This window comes from Populus trichocarpa, chromosome 9 (genome assembly GCF_000002775.5).
Source record: "Populus trichocarpa isolate Nisqually-1 chromosome 9, P.trichocarpa_v4.1, whole genome shotgun sequence".
In the NCBI taxonomy this organism is placed as follows: Eukaryota; Viridiplantae; Streptophyta; class Magnoliopsida; order Malpighiales; family Salicaceae; genus Populus; species Populus trichocarpa.
Window position 1 is genome coordinate 2,549,525 of NC_037293.2, and position 23,271 is coordinate 2,572,795.

At 33.0% G+C, this 23,271-nt stretch overlaps 2 protein-coding genes across 3 annotated transcripts; one reads left to right on the plus strand and one right to left on the minus strand.

Moving 5' to 3' along the window:
* Nucleotides 1-425: 425 nt before the first annotated feature.
* LOC7491130 (CASP-like protein 5A2) lies at nt 426-4,096 on the minus strand. Its single transcript, XM_002313473.4, has 3 exons — nt 3,626-4,096; nt 2,548-2,680; nt 426-889 (listed from the first exon to the last, which is right to left on the minus strand). The coding sequence occupies exons 1-3, from the start codon at nt 3,838-3,840 to the stop codon at nt 698-700; spliced, it is 540 nt and encodes a 179-aa protein (XP_002313509.1). The 5' UTR covers nt 3,841-4,096; the 3' UTR covers nt 426-697.
* Nucleotides 4,097-13,856: 9,760 nt separating this feature from the next.
* Nucleotides 13,857-22,888, plus strand: LOC7489334 (uncharacterized). Of its 2 annotated transcripts, none has more exons than XM_024608398.2 (19): nt 13,857-14,205; nt 14,935-15,038; nt 15,194-15,280; nt 15,378-15,453; nt 15,553-15,627; nt 15,730-15,783; nt 16,674-16,733; nt 16,830-16,946; nt 17,140-17,234; nt 17,343-17,551; nt 17,897-17,994; nt 18,184-18,287; nt 18,439-18,604; nt 18,848-18,970; nt 19,591-19,673; nt 20,086-20,227; nt 21,056-21,085; nt 21,256-21,326; nt 21,776-22,888. In XM_024608398.2, the coding sequence occupies exons 1-19, from the start codon at nt 14,167-14,169 to the stop codon at nt 22,587-22,589; spliced, it is 2,547 nt and encodes an 848-aa protein (XP_024464166.1). In that variant the 5' UTR covers nt 13,857-14,166; the 3' UTR covers nt 22,590-22,888. The 2 variants fall into 2 exon arrangements, with proteins under 2 accessions (XP_024464166.1, XP_024464167.1); XM_024608399.2 differs by having other exon boundaries at nt 21,779-22,888.
* The last annotated feature ends 383 nt before the right edge of the window (nt 22,889-23,271 follow it).

Genomic DNA, 23,271 nt, shown 5'->3' on the forward strand with positions numbered 1-23,271 from the left:
GAATGTGAGCGAAAGTAGTCAAGTCAGCAGGTGGTAGAAATTATATTTAGAAGGAAAGCAGCCATTTCTTGGTTTTGCCCATTTCAAGGACTAATCCCTTGTTGGGATCTATCTCTCTTGCCATCTCCGACCAAACGTCTTCCGACCGTTCAAAATCAAGCCCTGCTATCGTTGTTTAAACATCCAGCACAAAATTACTTGCGGTGATCAAGTTCTTTCAAACCCCAAACTACTACAGGTGAAAGATTGTCAGAGCATAGCACCCACCTGGTGCCTTCAGTTTTACATGAAATTTGGGAGCGAGTGCAAATCTCAATGATACGTACTTTCCATTGCCTCGATGCCTGCGTAAAGTAAACCTTTGGTGCTGCATGTTAGATAACTCCTAGCCAAATAGAGAGGAGATAGAATGTGAGGGTCCACTCTTCAGAAGTCATTACACATACTCCTTGCGAATGTCCACACCAAAGTTATCCAATCAAATCCATTGTGCCTAAACAAGCAAAATACAAAGCACCCCAAATATTTACGTTGCATTCTGATTTACAACAAAATCGCATGCCAAGAGTAATGAACTCATCCTTCTATCAATGCACACATGCAACAAAGATTAAACAAGACTGTCTCGTATTTCAGTTGGTACCACAAAATGGCCAGTGTTGTCAATTTCTTTTTAATTCAGCAATTTTTTTGTTCTTCATCGTGATGCCAGTGACCAAAAGTTCAGGAGAAAAGATGGCAATGCAGAGAACCAGCTGATGAATGCCATGGCTGTAGCAGTTTCGAACTGTAAACAATGGTTATTGGCACAGCTGTCAAGATCATTGTTGATAAGGACTGTGATGCCAGCAGAAGCACAGGCAGCAGCAAATGTGAGAGTGGAAGCTATCTGCATGAAAATGACACAAAATTGAGGAGAATAAAATCTAAATGCAAATAAATTAACTCACGAGATAATACAACAGAGTTAATTGATGTGAAGTGAAGAAAGATAGAAAATGCACACTCGGATGTAGAGTAAACATCCATGTAACTGAGGGAGTATTATCGCAACCTTTTCATTCTGCAGTTCAATGTACATTTTTGGAATGAGCACCATGAAAAAATTTCCCAAAAGGGAACCTTATGAAAATGCCTGATCAAACTTATAAGACCTAACTCCACAAAACTAAATGTCAAGGGTCATAAAATATGTAGTGTTTATGCTCTCTATACATTTTGCAAGCTTCCATGAATTTTCTTTAAGAATTAATATTTTTCAGGCTGCAAAAAATCTTCTTGTGTTAAAGATATTTGTATGTACAAGGAAAAAGTGGAGAAAGAACATTGATTTTGTTTAATCTTGATATATATGTCTATTTTGATCTCTTATTTTTGTTGCTAATTGGGTGCATGTTAGTGAAGAATAGGAAATGGAAAAATGAAAGAATATTTTGTTTTTGAATCACACAGCAACTCTATCGTGTACTAACCATTTAGTTTCTTATTTTTCCAATTGACAGAATTGATTTTCTTTATCAATTTAAAGCAGATCTTAGTAACAAATTCAATGATATCTTGCTAGCTCCACAAAAGTATTTGACAATCTTTAGCAAAATGGACTTTATATAGAGGTATTTTAGGAAAGTAGACTACTTAAAGCATTGACCAGACGAACATTTTGGGACAGATAAAAAATAGAAAGGCAGACAATCTCTTTGACATGGAGGAAGAATATTCAAAAATCCTAGAATAGCATGCACCCAAAAGCTTATGCAGAAACCATGATGAGCATAGTTATAGCACTTGAGCTTGTGAAATATTATAGTGAACGCTATCTTCTTGCCGTTTCACAAAGAGATAAGTCATAAATATTCAGTCTAAATGTGTATTTGGGATTGTGGTGCAGAACACTTTTCAAAGTAACTTTTCACTTCAAAATGCATCAAAATAATGTTTTTTCATTTGTTTTATATTTTTTTACATCAGTACATCAAAACCATCATAAAACATAAAAAAAAACATCAATTTGATGCTTTTTCAAGCCAAAAGCACCTGAAAGCAAAAGCATTCCTAGACACTCCCTAAGTAGATTTAAATATGATTCCAGTCCGCATTCTAGTAAAATGTAGTTAGCTGAATTTTTCCTCTAATTATGACTCAATGTAGACTCCACTCCTTAATGCTAAAACATTAGACTAGTGATAATGAAAATGTTAAGAGTTGAAATAAAAAGGCAAGTGATGGTAATTGTAGCTTTAGCTCTTAAAAGCTGAAAATCAAAACAAAAAGAAGGGGTAAAAAAGGATGGTAGTGAAGTAACCATAGAGCACAGGAAATTGAGTGCATAAATAGGGGGGAAAACTAGTTTTTAAGGGAAAAACCAAGCAGTCCAAATCACTTCACAATCTTATGAAAGAAGAAGACTGGCTACAAGCCACAAGCAAAATGCATCTATCTTTAGGAGTGTAAAGATAAGGGCTGCAAATATATAACACGAGAGAACAATGATGGCCCAGATGTCCACTGTTAAGATTCAGTTTTACATTAAAGACATTGTCATCTTACCCCATCACCAACAGCAAAAGTTATGACAATCCTGTAATTCTGCAATGAGCGCATCACCAAAAGGGCATAAATATCAACAATAGCCAAGCAAAGGCTCCACAGGCACTGCAAGCTAGCGGCCACAACTAGGTAGCTGATATTGCGCATTATAAAAGAAAAGAACTGATGTCATCAAACAATAAATATCATAATTCACATAAAAACTGACTCGCAAACCAAAAATTAGACATCCCATCCTGTTAATAGTAGGATATGCAAAATTCAGTAGCATGATTGCGTAGAAGACATCCAAAGCACAACTAATTCAGTTGTTGGGATAAAACAACTCACTCATCAACAGTGAAATCTTATTAGTAACCAGAACATGTCAAACATACTTATTATATTTCCAAGCTGTTAACCACATTGAAATACAGATACAGCAAGCTAATACAAAACGAGGATGCTTTAAATATTAAGTAACAAGGAAACAAACAAAGAGTGTTTGAAGATACTATATGGTGAAAATTTAATTATAAGCTCTTTAGAGAGGCGTGCTCTTCATGACATACCAATGCAAGTCCGGTGTAACTAAAGTGTTTGAAGATATACTATATGGTGAAAATTTAATTATAAGCTCTTTAGAGAGGCATGCTCTTCATGACATACCAATGCAAGTCCAGCGTCACTCAAGTGCTTTCCCTAATTCTCTTCTCCATACCAATGATCCACACAAATCAATCAAAATGCTAAAGACAGTATCGGAAAAGGAGTGTTCTTTTCCAAATGAACAGCCACAGCCTGATCAAATCAAGCCCTAGATAAAATTATTGGAAACGGAAGTGTTCTCTTTTTTCGAGCCTAACTTGTAATTTTGCTACGGCGTTGAAACATTTCATCTTCCCTGCTTTTAAAATAGCAGCAGCAGCAGCAATAAAATAAAAAATTTAGGGTTTTAAAAATACCAAACTGATATTAATAAGCTAAATATTTCATATAATTCTCTTAAGGAAAGATGAAAGCAAAATCAAGCAATTGAGCCAAACACAACAAATAACACAATAAATAACAAAAAAAGGAAGGCAAGGAATTCAATTACGTAAAGGCAGTAACAGAAGGGAAATCGCTGGTGGAGGCCATGACAGAAAGAGCCGTAGCAGCAAATATAAACTGAGAGAGACGCAAAGCAAGGCCGCCTTTGGTGCCTGGCATCCCTTGTATGTCTTTCATCCTCACTCTCGGCGCGTTATTGTTTCCGCCGTCTGTCGTAGTCGGATCTTCCACCGGATGTATTGATGCATGGCTCACACTCATCTCTCCACCACCACCACCTGCCCTCTTCAATTCATTGCTATAACAATAATAGTAATAATCTTCTTCTTAAATTAAATTAAAATTGAAACAAAACAAAACAAAAAAGAAAATACTTCTATTTTCTCCTCTAAATCCAAAAATTACTATTTCTTTCTCAGATTCTTTTTCTTTTTTTTCTAAAAGTGAAAGGTCAAATATTTCCTCTTCTAATTTTGTGAGAGACTGGGAAAGAAAACCCTGCCTAATTGAGTTAATGATGCGATTTCACTCACTGTATGGTAATGGTAAAGTTTTCAGTGAGTTGTAATTTAGTCCCTGTTCTTTTTTATTTTATAATTTTGTTGTTCTAGTTTTGGAAATCATGAGAGTTTAGTCCCTTGATATGGTTGACTCTTTATTCTTCTTTTATAATGTTCCAAAGAATGCACTTTTAAGTTTAATATGCCTCGTGCGCGTTTTCGCTATTGTTGGGCGTCTATTTATTTTTGGTTTAAAATTAATAATGTTCGATTAATATTTGATTTGATGTTCTTTTATAAATAAAGTACAACTATTTACTATATAAGGTCCATTTTTAAAATTAAAATTACAATTTTTTTCCGTTAACCTTTTTTTAATTACACATACCTAATATGCAAGTGTTATAAGTAATTATATTTTTATTTTTTATATATCATTAATTTTATTGAAACAATGTATTAATTTGTGTAGTCACATATTTAACTTTTTTTATGTTAAGAATTACTCTCATATAAAAAATTCGCATGTAAGTTTAAGAGTTCATAATCAATTCAATATAAATAAAATATTTTTAGTATGATATATTTATTGATTATTTTTTACTTGAAATCACCACAATAAAATTTATCCCGCCATCATTTAGCTATTTTAAATATTTTTAGCATGATAAATAACTTGACATTGTTTTTACCCTACAACACAATAAAATAGTTATAGCACAATACATCACAGTAAACAATAGTCATAATACAAACAATATCAAATAGGCCTTGTTATAGAAACAAATCTCAAATCTCAAATCAATTGACAAATAGAGAATATAAAAAAACAAACATAATCAATCACACAAAAGCACATAAGAAATTCACGTGGTTCGACAAGTTAGGTCTATTCCATAAGCAAAATGATCAGGGAAATTCCCTATGAGAAAGTAGAAAATTAAAGGATGTCATGTAAAATTTCTCTCTCGTCCAAGATCTTAAAGTAACCTAAAATTCACCTTTTCTCTCTTCTCTACAACCATCAAGTATAGAGAATATAGGCACTTACAAATAAGCATTAATCATAAAATATGACAGTTTTAATCTTTTATATATAAACTAAGTACATTGATATTTATTTTCTCACTTGGACCCATAATTTAAAACAAACCCAACTACAATACCTCAACCCAGATATTTTTGGGCTGGAGTATTATAAGGACCAAGTTTAAATATAATGTTATTTTGTACTAAGTAGAAGAAAAAAAAGGCTTATGTAGTCCTATCTAATATTAAAAAAAAGATGAAATCTTAAAGTTTATTCACCCTAGTTTTATAAAATTCATGATAGTTTAGAGAAAACAAGTCATGAGAGTCACTTGTTCTTCAAAAGGTGTAACGAAGAGGAGTGAAGATTATTGACCTTGAAGGATTAAGGTTTCATTCTATTTTTTTAATTTCAAGGTAAGAAATATGAATCGTTTTTATTTAAAAAAGTTTTGGATTGAATAGGGTTTTCTCTATATGAAAGGTGCATAAGATTAAAGAGATTTAAATGGTATTTGGATGAATGACTAAATATAATTAATATGGTAGGTTATATAATATTTTAAGATGCATTAAGAGTGGTTAATAATTGTTTAATAGTTTGAAAGTATTAGGTATAAAAGTGAGAAATTGTTGGTTTAGGTTTTTTACAAAGGTTTTTGTTCGACCTAAAAACCATATCAAATAGATGTAGTTTTTTACCCAGATTTTATACAGAGAAAAAGTTTATTATGTCTAGTTTCTAAAACCATAAATGGTGTATTAATCCGATTTTTGTAAAGAAAGTTATGGTGAAATAATAAAGGATACATAAGTTATCTCGCAGCAATACCCATCAATGATTTTAGGACTCATTATAAATTATATAAAAGAAATTGCTAGGTGAATCATATATGGATGGAAAGATAATCGAGTAATGGAATTCTAAATTTTCTAGAAAGAGTTATAGTAAGTTTAGTAGATAGTGTGTGGTTGATAAATTATTGTAGTTAAAGTGTTAGATGGACTTTAATAAGTTATATGATTATGAATAGGTTGTTTAAGTCGAGATTTTGGACTTTGATTATTGAAGTAAAGGAAGTAAATAAACCTTCACACTCTCTATTATTTTTTAAATGGAATAAATATTTTTCTCAATTATACATTTTTCCTTTACTATATGTATTATATTTTTTAAAAGAAGATCAAGCACTTGCTAAGTTAAAATTGATTTGCTTATATGTGATGTTTGTAAATACATATTATAGAATTTTTGTAAGAATGTTTTATAAATTGATCTATGAAAGAAAGTGTTTTCTTAATGGATTTGCAAATGATTGCGTAATGACTCCTAGATGGCTATGAATGAAGTAATGACCTCTGGTAAGTGAGTGGGGTTGTCGACACTAGAACTAATTCTAATGGGCCACTAATGAGTTATAATAATTGACAATGGCTTTTCTAATGAGTTACAATAATTGGTCGGAAATAGTCGACTAATAGCCTAGTTGTAGGTATAATGTGATTATATGAATTTGATTTGAAAGTAAAGTCATGTTTATGAAATTGAACACCAAGTAAAAGCATGTATTGATGACTTATTTTATGGCATGTCTTATACACTAAGAGACATTGACATTATTTATTTATTATTATTATTATTATTATAAGTTGTTTTATTATTGGAAATGCAAGATATATATATATATATATATATATATATATATATATATATATATATATATATATTATGTATTTATGCATGAAACTTGTGCTTGGTTAGGGAATGAGTGGAGCTTTACTTGCTAAACTATGGTTAGTTTACCCTCCTTTATTTTCCCTCTCTAGACAGGTAGAAGAGTTAGAAAGTTTTGAGTTATGAAGTTTACATTACCAGTTTAAGTTGTTAGCTAAGCTGAAGGATTTCTATTTAATGAATGATATATTTTTACTTGTTATTAGATATTCATTATTAATACTTTTGAGGACTTGTAATAAAAAAATTATCATTTTCTCTTTAGTACGATTTTTATTACGTTTAAGACTTGATGTTGTCAGGTGATTATTTATGGAATGCAGATATTTAATACCTTTTGGTTTAACATTTCTGGTTTTTGGTGAACTTTATAAGGTTAACCTTTGAATTATCCAGGGTTGAATATTAGATGATATGGGCATGTCTATGCTTGATTTTGAGGCGTGATACCAACAAACCTAGAATCACTTTTCACTTCTTAGAGATTAAGCAAAGAAATTTCATCCTTAACATTATTGTGCTTTTAAAGTAAAATTACTTTTAGTTTCTTCTAGTTAAACTCAAGTTGCTAGTTTAGCGAGTTAACCTGGAATGATCAAGTTTTCTTTTTATGTCTCTTTTTCTTGATTTTTTTTCAATATTATCCTTTAACATTTGATTTGATTAGAAATTGAGCTTCATAATTTATTTTGATATTCTTTATATGAGATTATCATGATTTTATGGCCCATTTCACAAGCTCGGCGGGTTAACCTTAGTCGTTTTTAGATGTTTTTAATTGATTTTTTTTTTCAATTTCATCATTCAACATTCAGTTTCTTGGGAACTAGACAACCTTTTAATTTATTTTGATTTACTTTATATGGGGTTTTCTCGGTCTTATGACTTGGGTTGTGAATTTGGTAGGTTAACACTAGTTGACTTAAGTTATTTTTTAGATCTTTTATTTCTAATTGATTATTTTTTAATTTCATCATTCAATATTGATGTCGCACATCACAGTGACCCACCCTCTTTCCTCAAATCAAGAGGAGAGGATTTTTTTTATGCGTGAAAAGGGGAAAATGTTTAATCTTACAAAAAAATAGTCGTCACGTAATATTATGGTCATTTAGAACCCCAACTTGTCTTCAGAGATATGTGGTAAGGTGTAGTTATGCTGAAAGAAAGATACTATCACCTTTGAAATATTCTAAATGGGATAGGTTGTATTGCCTATCTTGTCCCAAGTTACTTAGGTCTTATTGTGTTTAAACTACCAGTGGTTTATCTATTGGGTGAAGATGGGTTTGCTTCGATGGGTTAAACTTTGGTCAAAAGTTTAACACTTATCCATTTTAAAAGCCTAGATAGTTTTTCCACTCCTAGTTGTTTGGTGAGTTGACAACTCTAATGTGTTCATTCCATTTCACATCTCAAGTTATTTCCATGAATATACCGGCGGGCTTATATTGTGTTCATAAAATCTAGCCCAAATCCTATAGAAGGTCCATAGAAGGTGTCTCAAAGAGGTTCACATGTCCTATGTTACCTCATATATTCCTAACCCTGGTGTTATGGAATATTGCATTAAAAATACTCCTAATTGGTGAATATTTTAGGAAATTTACTTTTACCATTAACCACGTTATTTTTCTTTAAGGAAATTTTGGTGAGGGGTTACTCCCCCTAATATCCAAGTATTGGCTCGTTATGAGTCTATATACTCAAATATTAAAAGTGAATAATTGTAACATCCTCAATATTTAAATATAAATTCCATTTGATTTCAACTTTGTTAGCTGTAAAAAGGTGATGTATTTGTTTTTATTCGTCTAAAGGATCATGTCATTTCATTCATCAATAAATCTACTAAAATTTTGACAGAGTTTCCTCCCAGTATTTTTAATTACCCTTTTCACTTCAATAAACTCCAATAATTGATCCAATCACCAATGATTACAACACACAATAATTGTCCCATCGTTTGTGACCTTCATATTCATGTTAGAACTTACAACCAAAGTCAAAACTTTTATTATTTATTTATTTTAATCGTATACCCATTACATGGAACATGATGAACGAAGTGGTTTCATGCTTTAACTGAGAACAAAATAATTCCAATACATTTTAGAATGCACATATATATTAGGTTCTAAATTAGGACATAACATAATTAAGATAAAGCTTCTAATTACTCTAATTACATAAATAAAAAAAAGTAAAACAAAAACTAAGTTTTATTTACAAAATTACATCATAAAAAAAATATTATATTTTTCATTACATAATTTTGATTATGCAAAAGACACAAAGAAAAAAGTCTATTACTCGGTATAATGTTGCAATGTACTTGAAAATATAATTGACAATCAAATAAATTCAATCATTCAACTCAATGATTTGTTAATCAACAATTCAATTATAATTATGAAAGTAAATGGACATATCCATTTTCTTTTCCAGTTTAAGATGAATATCAAATTCATTACTAAGTTATTTGATTTCTCTATTAACTCATTAATCAAAACACCAATTTTATTAACCAATGATTCAATTTCTCCAATAGCCCATTCATCAAGGCACTAGTCCCACTAATTAGGGATCAAATTTCTCCGCTAGCCTATTCAATAGAGTAATGGTCCCATCAATTAGGGATCTAGTTTCCTCCATTAACCTGTTTGAAAGGACAATGGTCCCATTATTCAAGTATCTATTTTCCTTATTAGCCCATTTGATAGGGCAATAGTCTCATTATACAGGATCCATTTTCCTCATTAGTCCATTCAACATAACATTACTCTCATTAACCAAGGATCTAATTTCTTTAACAATTTCTTATCAACAAACCAAATAATCCAAAATACATTTAAAGAAAAATACAATAAAGAATTTGAGTAATAAAATAATTTACAAAGTCAAGGTGCCAGACATCTACCTATTACGGTACCCGACTAGAAGCTCCTTATTGTTAAGTAGTATCCCCAACCTCTACTATATGAAAAAAAAAAAGGTCACATTACTTCTCACCATCACACTTCTCAATATAAATTTCAAGAGTATGTTTATAATAGAAATTCACATCTCAATCCTTTATGATAAAACTTAATAAAGCTTTTTCCTTAAACATATTTTTTTTTCTTAAATCTTCCATGATTTTACCCCTTAATTATTTATTTCCAATCCAAGTCCATTCATGTAACATAACATAAAAATCAATTAATGCCTCCCTTTTTTTTCTTTGATTTGGCTGAAACATGGTCAAGAAGACAATACCGGATTTTTCTTAAATCTTCTATGATTTACACCTTAATTACTCATTTCTAATCCAAATACATTCATGTAGCATAATATCAAAATCAATTAATGCTTCCTTTTTCTTTTCTTTTTTTATTTGGCTGAAACCCCTTATAAGTAAAAGAATGAATTGTTTTTTTGTTTTTGTTTAATATCCACAACATTTCCACAATACCAAATCATTAAACACTTATATTAACATATTATACACTAACACCTTGGCAACTTCCATCAATTAATCACACACATTATTTCCATACATCTAATTAAAATCCTAACATGGTAAGGATTGAATTCTCACTTAATTCATTTAATTGGAACTTTACCCATTGTTTATATTCACACAATAACATCATCCATCCATAACTATAATAATTCAAATACCCCAACATGCAAAAACCAGACATGCATATACACTAGTATTTGCAATCCTACACATCATGTAAAATTATTCTATATAATCACATTAAAAGAGTTTCTTACCTCCTATCACAAAGAAAAAAGATGTAATAAAAGCTTGGAAAACACTTTTCTTCTTCCCCCTTTTTTTTCTTCCAAAACCATCCATTCCCAATATAAAATCCTTACAATTTTTTTTTGTTTAATCCTTCTCCTAACACTCCTAGATCTTATAATCTAGCTTTCTTCTTTGTTTTAATGGTGAGTTTGCAAGGTTTTCTTTGTAATTTTTCTCTCCTTTTTCTTTCACTGTATGATTAGCTAGGAATGGTGTTATGAAAACATTATTCACTTATTTATATATATAACTTCTCGCTTATTACATTAATGGTCTATGCATTTTTTTTTTATTAATTCCACTTCAACCCCATGTCACTAAATCTTTTAATTCCATTTAATTTCATCTCTCAATTAATTTTAACTCCCTAAAATTTTAGCTTTGCCATTTCATTTCCCAATTTAATTTAATTTATTTTTTACAACTCATTAACTTAAAAAAAATATTCTTGGTTGGGGTTTACAATAACAAAATATTTTTTTATTAGGTTTTAAAATGGCATTAAACCCGTATGAATAACAAAAATAGGTTTTGGCCATTCATTCAAAAAAATCCTATCATTTATCAAATGAGAATTATCATGAGCAAATGTTAATGTTATTATTATTATTATTATTTTTTCCTTTCTAAAACAAGGGATGTTTTTTTTTTGGAGTATAAGTCTAACGAGTCTTTTAATTTGGACCAAACTTTTAATCAGCTTAAAGAACATTTTATTAAGCCCAAATATGCATGCAACATTTATTTTTGAAAATATGCTAACATAAAATGTTCCATCTTATTTTTTTTTTAATGCGAAACATGATATTTTATAAAATGCTAAATCATTCAAGTAAGATATTTTTAGTCTTTTTTTTAAATGCTTGGCCATGATGCAAGTTAAAAAAAAACAAACTAATAATTTTTTTTTTAAGGGATCACCTTTTTTACCTTTTTATTCTAACACATTCTAAGAAAAGTTATGCATCACCCCCATACACACAATATCACTTCCTTGATCAAACTACACAATCTTCTCACACACTCATCCAAGTTCACCATCAAATAAACAACTAATAATCACAACAACAAATTAAAATCATTCAAAGTCTAAAGCAAACCTTTCAGAATATGTTGGACTAGATCCAAATGGTTAGAATAGGATGGGGGAGTTGCTGGAACCTCGCGAAAGATGTTGGAACACCTTAGAATAATAGAGGCGTATGTACCCATAAATTGAAAAGGATTAGTTAAATATATTATGATGGTTTGTTTCAATCGAATACTAGGAAAAGAAACATACACTATAGTCCTTAATTTTTATAAATTAATAAATCTCATGTTTAATTAAAATCAATTTCTAATCTTTTAATTTAATCTCCCTTTAAAATTAAATTAAAAACAAATGAGTTTAAAATCAGATCATGACAATTGGTAAAATGAAAAATCTATAAATATATACTCGAGAAATAATTATGTAGAATAAAATTATGTTTGAGGGAGCATATTAAAAAAAACTCTTAAGTATATATAGATCTAATTAATTCAATAAAGAATAGAAGTGCCATACTAAAAAGATATGAAATGTAAAATTAATCCGTAAATAATTATGTAAAATTTTAATCAATCATGCATACATGTATGCAATCACAATATAACATTAAAAATATAAACACCAATTACTAATAGTAATGTATGGATCATTTGGAACATTACCGATCATGTTCTTTTAAAAATACAAGAGAGTTCAAGTATAGATAAATCCTCTCATAATCAGTTATGAATTTAATTATTTAAATCAAGTGAAAAAAATATATTATGAGAAAAATCGATGAATCCTCTCTTATAAAGTTATTACCAATTTTATTACATATTAAATTATGTCCACTCAAATTATTTATAGCTGGTTTGTTTTTATATTTTAAAAATATTTTTAAAAAATTTAATTTTTTTATTTTAAATTATATATATATATATATTTTATATTTATATATTAATATCAAAAATAAATTTTAAAAAATAAAAAATATTATTTTAATATATTAAAAAAACACTTTAAAAAATTAATTTTCCATGATAATCCATCATATTTCAAACCATAGTTTTGAAACCCGGCCCGGCGGGTCGACTCGGGACCCGGCTGACCCGGGGCTGGAATTGGGCCGAGTTGAGGAAAAAATAGGGGAAGGAAAAACCTGGTGTGACCCGATCAAAAATCTGGTTGCAATCCGTTGACTTTTGTCTTTTTTTTACTAAAACGACGTCATTTTGATTTTAAAAAAAATTTAACTCAAGCAACTCAATCAAAATCTAATAACCTAATCAAAATTTAGAACTCGAACCTTGAACCGGATCGGGTTCTGGAAACTATTTTTCAAACACATAAATTCTAACAACCTTTCAAGCTCACTCAAAGGCAGCACGTGACGTATATGCCAGGTTGTGCAAACATTCTTGCGCAGATCTCTATAAAGTCCCTAATCATTCACCTTGTCTAAATTAGTCCCAATAGTCTTCTTTCATTTCAATTATCCCTAAAACAGTAAAAAATCCCCACTTAAGTGGTCCGTCCGAACACTTCACAGACTTCTAAATGAAATCTTTAAGTTTCCTAAGAAAAACTTGTCATTTCTATAAGATTTCATGTCCAATTCAACGAAGAACTCGATTAGAAATTGCTAAAACTTTGTTTTGTATACAATTGATATAAAAAATTAGCTGAGGACTTAATCTAGATTAGCTACGTATATCAGGGACCTTTTTGAAGTTTACCCAAAATTGAATCATCAATCATCATATATACCCATCTGATATCATACACATCAAAACCACACATGCAAAATCCATCCCGTTTCATCAATTATTTGGGAATTGTACACAGCTTCTCCATAATAATTTATAGAATAATTCATGAATTATTTTTAAAATTCTTTTCATCTCAAAAAGCTTTAAATTAGTATTCTTATGCGTGTTTTTTAATAGTTTTAATATACTTATATTAAAAATAATTTTTTTTAATTAAAATATTTTTACAAAAACATCTTGTATTTGTATTGTATTACTGATCCCACGTAAACGTAAATAATTTTTATGATTATACCCATGTTTATATGATGATTTATCTGATCTATCCGATGCCCCCACATGCATGGAATGCAATGCACATGCATAGCATAACAACATCATGAAGTTTGGTTTAGTGAAATCCGGAGAACCTCTTTTGTACTTTTCTGCCTCCCCCGTCGAATCCCTCCTCCCACCCCCCCCCTCTCTCAAAAGAAAAAAAGAAAAAAGAAAATAGTAATAATAAATAAATAAACTCGCTCGCTCGCAGCTACTCTCGCGATTCTTGGGCTTTCTCTCTCGATCTCCACGATCTGGCCATTTTTTGATCGAAAATTAGGGTTTTCCTCCTCTCAATCCCCCTCCATCTCTTATCGAATCTTGTGTTTCAAAACCTAGATTTTGCTGCTCTCTTTAGGGTTAACAGATCTACAACGTCTCTTTAGCCTTTTACGTCTGTTAATTTTGTTTCCACTCTATTAAGCATGTTCTGGAAGCTCACCACTCTCTCTACCTCTTCTCCTGTAAGTTCTTTCTTATCATCCCTAATTTTATATAGGGTTTGTAACAATTGGTGGATTTAGAGCTTTGCAATCGCTGTTAATTGGATCTATAAACCCTAGGAATATATGAATTCTCAATTGAAATGGATTATTTTATTGTTTTAATTGGGACTCGGTTTGGACTGATTGAGTTGAGATGGATGTTGTTTTTCATAGTGTAGATTTGTGTGATTCTCTGCCATTTATTTATTAATCAGTGACCCCGTGCATAAAAAATTTTAGGGAAATGTAAGTGTTTTAATATATATACAGTTTAGAATGTTTTGGGTTTGCATTTGAACCTTATTTGTTTGTCACATTTATTAGAAGAATTAATTAATAAATAAATGGGTTTTTTTTAATGGTATTGACACTTAATTTAATTGACATACAGAGGGTGCGTGGCGGCTTCTTTGGAAATTAAAGAAATGATATTGAATTTTTTTTTAAAGTTTTACTATATCACTACTATATTTGGATTTGAATTTTGAATGGGAGGGCAGCCTTGTTAAAAATTCTTACCAGGCTTTTTACTCTCCGAACCATGTTAATTCCATGATTTACTAGATTTCAATAGAAGTTTTGCTAATAATATTAGTTTCTGTGTGCTCGGTAAAATTTTTCTAATAAGCAAACATTTTTAAATGCTGCAATAATATTTGCTAATTTTCTTTCTAGTTGACTGATGTCAACCTGCTATTGCTTTTGTAGGTGGAGTCTGTATTAGACAAAGAAAATTTCACTTTGGAAGAGCTTCTGGATGAAGAAGAAATAATCCAAGAATGCAAAGCCTTAAACACCCGACTCATTAATTTGTAATTTTTTCACTGTTTTTACAATCCATGCTGAAATGCTCTGATTTCTGCACAAGGCCATTCTCTATCATGCATGGTTTACGGTCTTTGAACTGTTTGGGAACATAACATAAAGTTGATCCTGGTAGATGCTCACCATAATTTATTGTATGCAGTCTGCGAGATAGAGCCCAGGTGGAGCAGTTGCTCAGATACATTATTGAGGAACCTTCAGAGGATGCTGAAAGTAAACGAACCTTCAAGTATGTCACTCTTACTAGAGAAATGTTTTCTCATGCTGAGATGTTTCTTAGGTGAACTTCTGTTTCTTGTCTCTGACAAATTGCTTTTGTTTTCCAGGTTCCCCTTCATTGCTTGTGAGATATTTACATGCGAAATTGATGTTATTCTTAAAACTTTAGTGGAAGAAGAGGAGGTAGGTTTCATTTTTATCATCACACTTTGTTTTAATCAGGAGGTTGGTTTAGCAAATGCTCTTTTACTGATGGTTATCTTTACTTTCATGCTATTTCAGTTGATGAACCTACTCTTCTCGTTCTTGGAACCAAATCGGTCTCATAGTGCCTTGCTTGCTGGGTATTTCAGCAAAGTATGCTTTTAGAATCCGTATCCAATTTTCATGAGAAGTTGTATCTTTAATATTTTGTTTGTCTAGGATCACTTGATTGATGCCTTTTGCTTTGTATTCTAGGTTGTTGTTTGCCTTATGTTACGCAAGACAGTTTCACTTATGAACTATGTCCAAGTGAGTATATTCTAACTATATCTATGCTATGGTTTGCCACAAGTTTTACTTTACTTAATTGTAAAGAATGTTTTGTTTCAATCAAGGAAAGTTGTGTTTTTCAACTCCCACCATATGAATATTTATTATGGGTCATGACCTGGTATGTACATGTATATTGCTGTGGTTAGATTTTCATAGCATTTGATGGTGTAGAATTTACTTAAGAAATATAAGATATGGGAATACGCAATGTTATGTTAACTGGAGAAAGGATGCAGGTGCATTTATTGGTTTATGAGGAGATAGTTGCTTCCATGCATAAATAACACCCTAGACTTCTCATATTAGTGTTGCTATCTGTTGCTTGGACTTGGCATTTCATCCCAAAGTACCCATGCTGACACAACTTGACAAGGGTGCATCTGTGAAATCCATTTTTGACTCTTCTACCGACACTTGGATGTGGCTTCATCTTCCATACCAAACCAAGCAAGTGGAAAGATACTAACAATTGCAGTTTCAAGGAGTTAAAATTGAAGACAACCAAAAGAAGCTAGGAGAGCTTTTAAGAGAATCTCAGGAATTCATAAAAGTGACATGAAAAATTGTAAATCTGCTTGTATCCAAAGTTTGCACACTGTATCCAAAGTTTGCACACTGCATGAATATCCTCCCTCCTAATTAGTTTTCCACTATTCAACATGTAAAAACTCCTATTCTCTGCAATTTGCTTTATATATCATCTCAGGAAGTTGATGAACAATTAAGCAAAGCATATGATTTGCTCAGAGACCAATCTGTGAAACATTGCATTGCTCTCGTATTTCAGTTTTGCACTTTTTTCTTGGAGGATGTGACTATTGCTATTAGTCTGTGAAAGAAAACATTCATTAGTTGATTTCTTACAGGCCCATCAAGATGTTTTCCGCCAACTTGTTGATTTAATTGGAATAACCTCCATCATGGAGGTAATTGAGATTCTTACTGCCATCCCTGTTTTTATTTTAATAAGCTCTTGCTTGTAATACATTTGGTTGATTTTGGATAGTGATTGCTTCATGTAGGTTTTGGTCCGCCTGGTAGGAGCTGATGACCACGTTTATCCTAATTTTACTGATGTGATGCAATGGTTGGCTGATAGCAATTTGCTAGAAATGATCGTGGACAAATTGAGTCCTTCTGTAAGTTCTGCATTTTTGTCAAGATAACATCTCCTTTTAAAATATGTATTAGAAAAAGTCTGTTGATATAAGGTTAATAAGTTTTGGCTTGGAAAGATAACAGAAAATGAAATAAGAATCTGAAATGATTAGCTAGAGGTTCTTTACAATGGATGTATAATTGAATCATCTGATTTTTTTTTATGTGGATCAGAATCCTCCTGAAGTTAATGCTAACGCAGCAGAAACATTATGTGCAATAACTCGAAATGCTCCATCAGCCTTGGCTACTAAACTCTCTAGTCCAAGGTTTGTGAGATTTTTTTTTTCTTTAAATTTTTAGTACTATTTAAGTGATCTCCCCTCCCTGTTTATGTTTTAATTTATTTGTGGCTTTGATGTTTTATGCATATGCAGTTTTGTGGAAAGGATATTTGGTCATGCATTGGAAGATTCACATTCAAAATCTGGTCTTGTCAATTCACTTTCTGTTTGTATCTCTATACTGGATCCAAAAAGATCGGCAATGGCTTCTCCCTTGATGCATTCTTTCCGAAGCCAACATATGTACGAGTCTCCAATCCCTGTAAATCCAGAGACTATTAGTGCAATGTTACCTAAACTTGGTGAGTGGATTTCTATGGCTGTGAGAACACCCCCTCCCCAACCGAAATAAAGGCAGAAATCCAGGGACAATCTTCCTGAGATTGTTTTGGAGGGGGGGGGGGGGGGTGCGCATAAATTTTTCAGCCCCCCCTCGTCCCCCCTCCCATTGCATTTTAGTAATTACATGTTTTGGATGCTAGTTGATTAACATTAGCATAACTATATTGAAATTAAATCTGTAATTTTAAGTAGTGTTATTCAAAATTAAAAAAGAGTATCTGACAGAAGTTGCTGTTATATAGATTTTTTCCATCGTTTCCCTGTCAATGCCGGTGTTTTTTAAGACAGCACACTCCATTTTGCAGGTGATTTGCTTATGCTATTGAATGTCTTGTCCGATGAGAAGATTTTGCCAACAACATATGGAGAACTGAAGCCTCCTCTTGGGAAACATCGTCTAAAGGTTGGTTTCATGCTTCTTCTGTAATCTTCATATGGGTCACAACACAACCAAAAATTTCAATAACTTGGTTTTGGAAACTGATGGACATTGATAAACTGTATGGTGTTTGTGGAATTGATAAACCTTTAGTTTGAATTACACTGAGGTATAAATTTGTTTGAAACTTAACTGCTCTCAAATTTGCTTTAGATTGTGGAATTCATTGCGGTGCTACTAAGAACTGGAAATGAAGCCACTGAAATGGAGTTGGTCAGCTCGAGAACCATTGAAAGAATCCTTGATCTGTTCTTTGAGTAAGTTTCTACATTTTTGAAATGGTGAATTGATGAATCAATAGATGAATGAAGTTGGTATCTAGAAATAACCATTCTCTTTTTGAAGTAGCTGATCCAGTTATTGCGTGTTACCTAACCATGCATGATTCTGATGTTTTAACTGATGTAGGTACCCGTACAATAACGCCTTGCATCATCATGTAGAGAGTATCATAATGTCATGTTTGGAGACCAAGAGTGATGCTATGGTTGATCATCTTCTTCAAGAGTGTGATTTGATAGGAAAGTTTCTCCAAACAGATAAAAACCCTGTAATATCTGGTGATATTATCAAGGTATGTGGGGTTCCATATGATTTTGGAATTTATCTCGTATGATAGTGCATAATCTAAGCAATAATAATGATAAGGACCTCTTTGCATGTATTCTGCCGAGACAAAAGGGAAAGAGAAAAAGACAAAATCCCATGCTTATCCCTCCACTTGGCAATTCGGTGGAATGGAAAATTAGTTGATGTATGGTCATTTATATCCTGCATTGGCGTGTTTTACCTGTTCATAAATATGTTTCTTATGCAGCCAACCCTTCCTGCTGCTGGAAAACAAGCACCACGGGTAGGAAACCTTGGACACATTACACGAATTTCAAATAAGCTTGTTCAGTTGGGAAACAGCAGTAGCCGTATTCAGACTTATCTACAGGTGGGTGGTAAGCTGGATGTACATTGCACAAAATTGTATTTCTAGTACAAAGTTCCTTAAATAAACCCCCAGAGTTTTTCGGGTATGTGGAACTCGTGATAAAAGCTTTGGACTGATTCTGAATGCTTCAGAGCTCATCTGTCCTCTGAATTAGCGCTGAAAGAAATAACATATGGAGTGACTTTTATAATCTCTGATATAAATCACATTAAGCTTGTTTTGTCTAGAAGTGTCCATAAGTGGGTGATAAGCTGTGTTTTGTAACTGTTGCTTGTTTTGGTGATGACCCTGTCTATCCACTGTGCTGTTCTTTCCTTGAGCAATTCCGAAGAGTTTATGGTCTCTCTGCTGGGAACTGAACTCTTAAATTTATTATTCTTATTTAATCACCTTTCTAATTGTAAGTGTATTTTCAATTATTCTTTTTCATGCTGCTACTGAAGCAGACAATGTTTCCAACTTTAATAGTATCATTATTTGCTCTTTCCAACTTGTTCTTGTGGCATTTTGTGCATCTTTGCATCCAACATCAGCATAGTTGTGTGATTGAAACGATGACCCTTGAATGTAATTTTGGTTTAATGCCCTTGCTGACACACTGCAGTTTTGTTTGTCTCCAGGAAAATAGTGAATGGAATGAGTGGCAAGCCAGTGTTTTGCAAGAGCGCAATGCAGTTGAAAATGTCTACCGATGGGCTTGCGGGTATATTTTTCCCTCATATCTTTTATGCTTATGCACTCTCTAAAAGTGTTTGTAGTTGTGGTGATGCTTATCACTTGAGTGAGTACTCAAATATGTGATAGGCTAATGAGCTGATTTAAATAATAGTGATATGGTGATGAGCTGATTTAAATTTAATGGCAATCTGTGTGTCGCGCTTATAATTTTCTTTTTTGTGCCCCTCTGAAAATCTAGCTATATGTTAGGTTATTTTTTTTAGTATGAATTGTATGTTAAAATTTGCTATCCATTTTTTGAGTTTCGTCCGCATTATTTTCTCCATTTGCCTCTCTGCTGTAAATAACTGCCGATGGAGCTCTTCACCACAGAGAGAAAATAGCTTGGTAATTTCACTTCATCTTCCTCTTGTTTTGTTTTTCCTTGTTTTGTGCAGCCGGCCAACAGCATTGCAAGATAGGACACGTGACAGTGACGAGGATGACCTTCATGATCGAGATTATGATGTAGCAGCTCTAGCCAACAACTTAAGCCAGGCTTTTAGATACAAAATATATGGGAATGAGGATAATGAAGAGGTACATCAGTGGCTTCTCTTTCTGATGGCTTTCATCCCCTTTTTTCTCCTTTTTCTTAACCTATCATTTATATTACCGGACTTATGGTCCCAACTTGTATCACTCACAAAAACAGGAAGGAGTAGGATCTCAATAAGCTCTTCCAGGATCTAGAATTCAAATGAGTTCTTTGTGAATGATTCATGCAAAACTTAATCCTTCTAAGTTTATTACATTTACAATTTGGCCCAATTGATAGCAGCATTTTTCTCCATCATGTGACTCACTAGCCTGTTTCTCTGCAGATGTGGCCTATCCCTCCATGTATCCTGCCAGCTGCCATCTCTATCCCCATCTTTGCACGATTTCCACCATTATTTCTTCATCTTTCTCTCACTCGAATTATCATTCTCTTCCTCTCTAATGTCCCTTCTCTCTCACTAAACCCATTAGTCTGTCTTCTTCCTATCCAAAATAACACCACTGTCCGTCCTCTCCATCCTCTCTTTAAAACGAGAAATCCCTACTCCAATTAAGCAACAAAAACTTTCATAAGAATCAAGCCTGTTCAAATAAAGAAGCAGAGGAACATGGAAGGGAAGATATTGGGAGATGACTTGTACCTTTGTGTTTTAGTTTATCTTTATTATCCAACTAAACTCTTTTTCAACAAGAGCAATATATTCAATGTAGTGTCTATCAATTCAGGCAGTTTGTTTTATTAAAAGAAAGATATTTGAGCCAATGGTTCTGGGTGGTTCATTTGAATTTTGCGATATTTCAGATGGATACTTTATGTATCAATCTATAAGAAATGGTGGTTAAATTTTTTTATCATTCTGGTTGCAGGACAATGGGGGCCTTGATCGTGATGATGAGGTAACAGTTTAGCTTTTTAACGTGTCTAAGTGTAATGCATGTATTTTGTTTCCCTTTGTTTCCATTTTTTTTCCGAGTGGGTGGGAGGGGGGTTGGTGTGTTGGCAGTGACCTTTTCTCTATATTGCCTTTTGATAACTCAAACATGTGTTGTTTGATCTTCAATATCAGGATGTCTACTTTGATGATGAGTCTGCCGAAGTTGTTATATCATCCCTAAGGCTTGGTGATGACCAAGGGAGGTAAGGGTTTTAGCCATCCCCACCATTTTTTATTGAAACATTGGATCTTCTATAAGTTGTAGGTGAACCGGTCTATCTGTTTCTTTCATCCTATTTTCTAGAAACAGTATGCAAAGGTTGTTTTTAAACTTATAAATGTGCAGTCTCAACGCTTTTGGCTTGAACCTTTAACAATGTCTAGTGTGTACATGCCTGCCTTTCTTTCACCCTATTTATTGGAAACCCGATAGGAAATTTTGTTTTAAAATACTATGCCAAGTCTTGATGCTTTTGACTTTAACCCTTACATCTTTTTGGTTACTAGTGCATTTGAGAAGTTTTCTTGGACAAAGCTATATATAATATCAATATCTTGGATGTCAAATAATGAGCATGCATATTAAAGCTATATATTTTTTGGGATGTGATTTGGAATCGCACTGATTTTTTTAATTTTGTTTTAAATACAGCAGTCTGTTCACAAATTCAAACTGGTTTGCATTCCAAGACGACAGAATTGGTGATGCACCTGTGAGCACATCGCCCGGAGAGATGATGGATCAGATTAACTTAAATGGAAACACAGATGCAAATGGTGGTAACAGCTGTAGTCATGACGAGGTGGTGGTGGGAGAGGAAGATGAGTTGACTGAAAGCAAGGATTCTGTCAATGGCACATCCACTTCCAACACAAACCTCCTTGATCAATTTCCTGGGATTGGTCCGGTTTCACTAAGTAGTGATGCAAATGCTCCTGATACCAGCTTCTTCAAATTTGAGGCACCAGACAATGAAGACTTGTTTGGAGATAGGCCTTTACCTGAATGGGTAGGATGGGGAGAGCCATCCGATTTGCAAGCAGCAGGGGGGTCAACTGTGAATCCATTTGAAGATCATGACAGCTCTGATGTCAATCTTTCCAGCCAAGCTGAAGCAGCAACGCCTGATGCTAGTTCCCCATCAGGTGGAGAGTCTATACTTCCAAATGGGTTATCACCCACCAAGGGTTCTAGTGATGGATCAGTTAGCAGTGATTCAAGTAAAAAATCTCCCACCTCACCTTCCTTGTTTGAAGAGGATGTTGAATTTGTTGGTGTTGAATTGGAAGGGACCGAGAAGGCAATGGACCAAGCTCTCAAGGAGGGGATAGTTGGTGAAGCAGGGCCTCTGAAGAGGAATATTGCACCAAAGGTGCCAGAGAAGGAGAAGTCTGATGATGCCGAGGCAGAGAACAAGGAGTTCAACGATGCGAACTATTGGAGGGTTGATGTTGTGGAAGGATGAATGGTTGATTGATTGATTGATCTTGTTTAGGTTTTCTGGACATGAAAACTTGGTTCCTAAAGACACACAGACCCCATTTTTGGTTGGAAAGGGATTATGCAGCAGATATATGTACAGTATTTTTGTTTCCAAATGGGGATTGGATGGTAGGTCGTGCTATGGCTTTACTGTTTGTTTAGTTGTCATTGTTACCCTAATTGTTTATTATTCAAGGTCTTCTGTTTCTTCCTGTGACTGACTCTTAGGGTTCCCCTCGTCCCTCATCAATATTTATATATTCAACTCTGGCTAGTCTCTCATTCTTGGTTTCATTCAGGTCAGGTTGGTCTTGGCAATCTTAGAATTTGGGTAAATTATGTGTCAGGGATTTAATTTCCCGAGAGTTCCTTCTAGCTTCTCCGAGGGTCTGCTGCCTAGATCATTTAGGGGAGGGAATGGTTGGTTATTTGTAGCTTAGAACATTTTGTTATGGAGAATAAATTGACAATTTAAGTTTCAGATTTCAAGATGCTATGGCACGAAACAGACCATGATGATCCGCATACGCTTTAAATCCATCCATGGGATGATGCAAAGAGGATCTTGTAGGTTTCCCTGCCTCTCCCCATCTGTAATCATGTGAGTGAGGGATCTGCGAGGAGAGTGAAGAGCGAGTGGAAAATCGAAAACGATAATTTTTTTG